This window comes from Mobula birostris, chromosome 6 (genome assembly GCF_030028105.1).
Source record: "Mobula birostris isolate sMobBir1 chromosome 6, sMobBir1.hap1, whole genome shotgun sequence".
NCBI lineage: Eukaryota > Metazoa > Chordata > Chondrichthyes > Myliobatiformes > Myliobatidae > Mobula > Mobula birostris.
This window is the reverse complement of record NC_092375.1, coordinates 158,620,678-158,626,677: the sequence shown is the minus strand read 5'-3', so window position 1 is coordinate 158,626,677 and position 6,000 is coordinate 158,620,678. Positions and strand designations below refer to the sequence as shown.

General features: G+C 33.9%; 1 protein-coding gene across 2 annotated transcripts in view; it reads right to left on the bottom strand.

Annotated features, from left to right (window-relative positions):
* Positions 1-276: 276 nt before the first annotated feature.
* Positions 277-6,000, bottom strand: part of LOC140199509 (calcitonin gene-related peptide type 1 receptor-like) — a 94,276-nt gene continuing 88,552 nt past the window's right edge. For both annotated transcript variants that reach the window (XM_072261718.1, XM_072261719.1), the window contains exons 12-13: positions 5,531-5,572; positions 277-4,463 (exon numbers count right to left, since the gene is read on the bottom strand). In XM_072261718.1, the coding sequence (XP_072117819.1) occupies positions 4,242-4,463; positions 5,531-5,572 (264 nt within the window). In that variant the 3' untranslated portion in view covers positions 277-4,241. The remainder of the gene's footprint in view (positions 4,464-5,530; positions 5,573-6,000) is intronic.

Here is a 6,000-nt window from a genome sequence, read left to right as displayed (position 1 = left end):
ATGCACAAGTACAAGAATGCACAGGTGCAAAGATTAACTTCTTCGCAGCAGCATCACAGACACAAAGGCATTAATCTGTGCATCAAAATCGCTAAGTGGTGGAAGTCATGTCCATTTCTTTTTACAGCTTTTTGACAATTATAAACTCTGTTAGATAACCTTAAGACTGGTGAAAAATGTAAATAATCTACAGCAATGGATGAGATATTGTTGTACAGAAAATAGCACCTTTCTGCCTAATAAAAGTAAGAAAAATGCACCACTTTAATTTCATGGAGATATAATCCAACACATACACTTTGAATTTCTATGTGAAGAGAATCCTTTACATATGTTATGGAAGAACTGCATTACATGTGACTGTACGCGAAAGGGACAAGGCTTTAAATTCTAAGTAATTTAATAGATTTTTGCCTGCACAAACATCAATAGCACATTGATTAATATATCATGGATTATCATATATAAAATGGATGATGCAATGCTTACAAAATAATTCATTATTGCTATTCTGAACCCATGTGAATAGAGATGCACACAAAAAGAGTTCCAGCTAGATAAACAACATATGTATTGATATATAGATATATGAAGAATGTAGAACACCCTGATTTTGTGAAAGAACTGCCTATTAAACTTGAATATTAACATTTTTAATTGATAAACATGAGATTCTGCAGATGCTGCAAGTCCAGAGTAAAACATTTAAAATGCTGATGGAACTCAGCAAGTCAGGCAGTACCTATGCACAGGAATAAACAGTTAGCATCTTGGACTGAGATCCTACACAATACCATTTTTAATTGATATGTACATTTAATATTTCCATGCAAACCATTCATTTCATTGCACTCGATTCGTGTTTTCTACAAGTCTACACTGAAGTCAGCAGATATAAAAATATGTTCTCTGCTGTCTACAAAGGAGAGAGTAAGCAATTTATGTACATTCACAATGCTTGCTGTTTACAATCATTGAGGAAGTAATTTCTGTAATTTTTTAATCTCAGTTTGCAGTCAAGACATAATTTAGAAGTCATTTCATGCTGCTTACTTGTAGCTTGTGCAATATTAATAAAGATCCGTGATAGTAATATAAATACTGTGACTACAAATCCACCAGGTCAGAGGCTGGTTATACTACAGTATAGACTCACCTCCTGACTCGACAGCTTCTCCTTTCTTCTTGTCTAGAGTAGTGTCAATCCACCATTTAAGATGCTCATCACCATCCAGAACAATATTTTTCACTTGACTGCAAAAATTGATAGTCCTGATTCCCTCCACCAGTGACACCCAGTGGGCAAGGTACTGTTCATGTGACCCATTTCCAAGACTTCTTCATGGCATGTCCAAAATACTTACCTCTACTGCCATGTAAAGTACGGCAGCATGGTATTGAATCATAGCCATATCTATCTTCTTGTCATTGTTCTTTGGTCAGAAATTAGATACACTACTAACAGCATGAGAACATTCTCATTCTGGGGACTGCAGTGGCTTAATAAAGTGTTTCAACATCAACTTTTTGGGGCGATTGTGAATGGATAATTTATCCTAGCCCTGCAGGGATCTTTTATAATTCCCAGTAAAAAAAAAGAATGGAATCGAAAACAATGGCTTTGCTGAAATTTCAGCATTCTATTATATCATTCCAGATACCCTGAGGATAAGCTTACAAGGATCGATTTTTCATTTCCAGCTCTCTCATCTAGGCTATGTTATTCATATGTCAGCCAAAGTGATTGAGCATAGCCAGGCTCAAAGAAAATTTGGCTGCTGAATTTGAAGATGACAGAAGTTGTAGTGTGAGTGTAGGGCATTAAAATGATCAAATTGTAAGTACTGTCACAAAAGATTAGGATACTTTTGCAAACAATCTGTCTCTTCAGTATCCGACTATATCACAGAAAAGATTATGAATATCATTGCATGAGGCAAATTTAAAACATACTGTCGAAGGATCTCAGCCCAAAACGTCAACTGTACTTTTCTCTATAGATGCTGCCTGGCCTGCTGAGTTCCTCCAGCATTTTGAGTGTGGTGCTTGGATTTCCAGCATATGCAGATTTTCTCTTGTTTGCACACTATTGCTACTGTTTTTCTAAAAATATCCTAAATTTCACTAGAAAATTTGGCTTTAATGGTTCATTTTGCAACCCATGAAAATACAACATATTTTCATATGACATGAATAACTTTATCTTAATTTTCTCAAATACTTAAAAAACAACTTTATATCATTCTTTAAAATGTTATGGTCATAGCACCCTGCAAAAACACAGATTTGCCATCACATTTAGACACACATGCATGTCATTTAGATATGTTATACTGAAAGCACTCTTTTATTAAGAACTTGACTGTAATATTCATTATCACACAAGATTAACAAATTATTCTCTTTGTAACTAAATGAAACATTCAGCTGTGGTCACAAGCATTTCAATGAAAACATTAATAAACATGAAAATCAAAACAGCCAAAAGTAAGCTATGACATTCATATAGCATAATAAGTTCAAGAAAAAAGATCCACTTTGATTTGGATGAAAACTGTATTTTAAAGATTTTAGAAACAGAATATGCTTTAAACTGAAACCTTCTCAAAGATTTACAATCTGTCCACTATTGTTTCATTAATTCGATCCCCACAGTTAATCTCTATAGCAGACAAAATTTTTCACAGAAGATCATTTCTATATGGTAACTATTGTGCAACAGTGGAAAAATCTAGTGGTTTGGAAACTGAAGATGCCAACTGTCAAATAGATGAAATTATGACAAATGTGCCACTTATTAATCTGAATTATTTGTTGCCATTAAATATGAAATTTTGCTTTTTAATATTTCTTATAAATCATTTTTTAAAAGTATCCTCCATTTCAATGGAAAATCTGTTATTGCCAGTATAAATATATATGCATTTATATATACCTTCTTTAATGTAACATATTTCACTTTTTTCATATTGTTTGGTTTCTTGAAGTAAAATCTGATAGAGAGGTAATGATGAAAGTGAAGGTATCATCGAAAGAGTCCACGAATCTTCAAGAAAGATTTGAGGGTAAGCAGCAAATGAGTGGGATTAAACAACGTGTGCTAAGAAACACTAATACAGAATTAATGAACCAGGGAACTGCATCTACACTGGATATTGTATCATCTAGTGAGTAGATAGCGGTTTTAGGTGCTACACATTGTTTTGTTATGCTTGGGATTATTTTTAAATGTAAAAAATCTAATAGAATATGTATTTTTAATTAGCGTCAACTTGAAGAAGATCAATCCCTCATTTTCCTCAAAGATTCTCCTCTCTCTCCACCTACAGATGAATTGAAGTGAAAGATTCCAAGTTGAGATGGAATCTGTGAGAAACTTGGCACATGAGAAAGCAAAGGTTTATTCCCTTTTTGGCATATAACCTCAAACACACATTGCACATGTCAAATATGAAATACAGTCGCACTATCAGGAAAGATCAAAATGTGAAAAGAACACTTTGCACATTTTGTTACAACTTTTCTTCACCAGGCAATAAATACACCAAAAATTTCACAAATCATATTTACAGAGAAAAAAAGAGATAATAATTGAAAACTATTCTATTTTCCAGCATCAAGAAATTCAAAAGTTCAATTCTGCAAGATAGCTATGTTATAAGGGGTTCCTTATATGATAATGATAAGAGGCTGTTTTAATATAAAATATAGAAAACATAAAATTAATATATCATTAGGGCAGTGAGCCTCAACCCTGAGGGAATGTTAAGAAGATTTTATTCTTCACCAGTTGAAGTTACACCAGACACAGAGATTGGAATTGATCAGCTATATAATAATGTTGGCACAAGTGAATGATTGTACAGTAATCAGAATATTAATTCACCCATGTGACAAGGATCAACTTTCTGATCAATTAGAATCAACTATTGCACCTACCTTTGCTGCCTGACAGTTTGTGAGATAATATCAGCTGTTAGTGTGAAGCCCAGAATACAAGAATATTTGCGAGTCTCATATTTCAGTGGAAGAGACTTTCTTCCAACAGTGCCACAGGCCATAGTTTTATCTGTTCCGGCTTTTATTTCATGAGGTGAAATAAATAATTGGGAAGTAACAAGAGGATGGTTGATGAGGAAAATAACTTTCAGTGGAGATCGAATTAGCTCTTCCACTGGAATGAAAGGAGAAAGTTTGTAGTCATTGAAATCCACATCAATGGCAAGCACTCTTCATTTTCTTTAGGTATTCATTTCGCCTGATTTCACACCAATGATTTCAATGTCATGAAAATTCTTTCCATTTGCATATTCGCTGCTGGGATCATGATTGTACAAGCTCCCATGGACTTCCGTGATAGATGTTCCAGTGCAAGAGGTAGATCGTAGACCTTCTGAGTGAGTAAGACTGTTTCCAAACTGAATGTTGTACTGCATCCAGTGGCGTCTTAAAATACCTTGAACCTATCACGAGAAGGGAACAACATTTACCAGCTCTATCATGGCAACTTCTGCCCAGAGCTTTCCATTTGCAATTTTGATGGAATAAATCAGGTAGCAATTGGTTAAGTATTTGTTTCAGAACAGAACAGAGCAGTTGAATTCTGTCCACAACATTTCAAAGTATTTCACAATGGGTTCTCTAATATTATGAATTGTTTTAACATGAAAAATAGGGGAGGAATTCATCTTTGCTAAATAGATAAATATTAGTCATAGAATATTTATTGTTATTCTATGAATATGATTCCACTTAACTCTGGCAACCAAAGACTAACTTTTCTCCATTAAATCTCCATAATAATTCATTTTTTTGTCTAATGATGGAAAATTTAGGTTTTGATTTCATGGAAATTAACTTTATATCCTAGATTTAAAAATTCTCCAGGATTTATACAGCCAAATGTTATAATTCATTATAATTAAGGGTGGCAATTTTTTTAAAATTGTCTACAACTGTGCATGATAATTTCATGGCTATTCAGCAAAGCGAGTTGAACTTTATACATGTCTTTTAACTTCATAAAAGCATTTTGTCCAAAGTTTACATAAAAACTGTATTAAATAGTTTATTTGGGTTGTACCTAGTAAGCTGAATGCAAACCATTTTATTATTTTTACAGTGTTTTTTTATCTCCCAATGATAGAATTATCAGAACGCTTTAATATTTCTGTGTTGTAGACCATATCAAATAACCTACAGCAGACATCGCATGAAAAATTAAGTACTACCTAATGAAATAAGCACATCAGAAGATAAAAACTATGCTGTATCTATACAAAATGTTTAGTTACTCCTGACTAATACTGGTTTTCCAAAGGCTCATAATGCCTGGGAAGCGGGATTTCTAAAAATAAGTTTCTCGAAGGATCTCTTCATATAGAACTTGCTTACACTGATTAAAAGGATTAAATGGCATTATAATGGAAATGATATGCAAAATCAGTTGGAAAAATAAGGAAATGGATAGGCACAAAGGTTTCATCTTAATTACTTTTCTAAAGAAGTAGAATATAAAACAATGCAATACCTCTCCATTGAAGAAGCAGAATATTGTAGCCACCAATAAGCCCTAAGAAAAGGAAAATTACAAGAGTATGAAAAAACATAATTTCATTGCTGAGTATTAGCTAAACCAGCTAAATGGTGTAGCCTCAGCATTTTGCTCAGACATTATCCATGCTTTGAACAGCGCGTATCAGATTGACATGATGAACAAGAGGATGTGGTCAGCCTTACATTGCTATATCCTGATCTACTTCCCCAATACACGTAATAGGTGGGACAGAATTTATACAGAAACCGGCTGCAAATGAAGGAAATGTATCTTTCATCACACTTCCCAGTTCTTGCATTATTTGAAAGTTGGACCCAGCAGGCTGAACTGTGTATTCAATGTCACCAGGTGCCCGGAAGCTTTCACAAGCAAGCCTACAAGGGTGGATAGTCTAACGTTGAAAGAAAAGGCAGTTATATGTATAATTGGATAGAGTCTAGCAT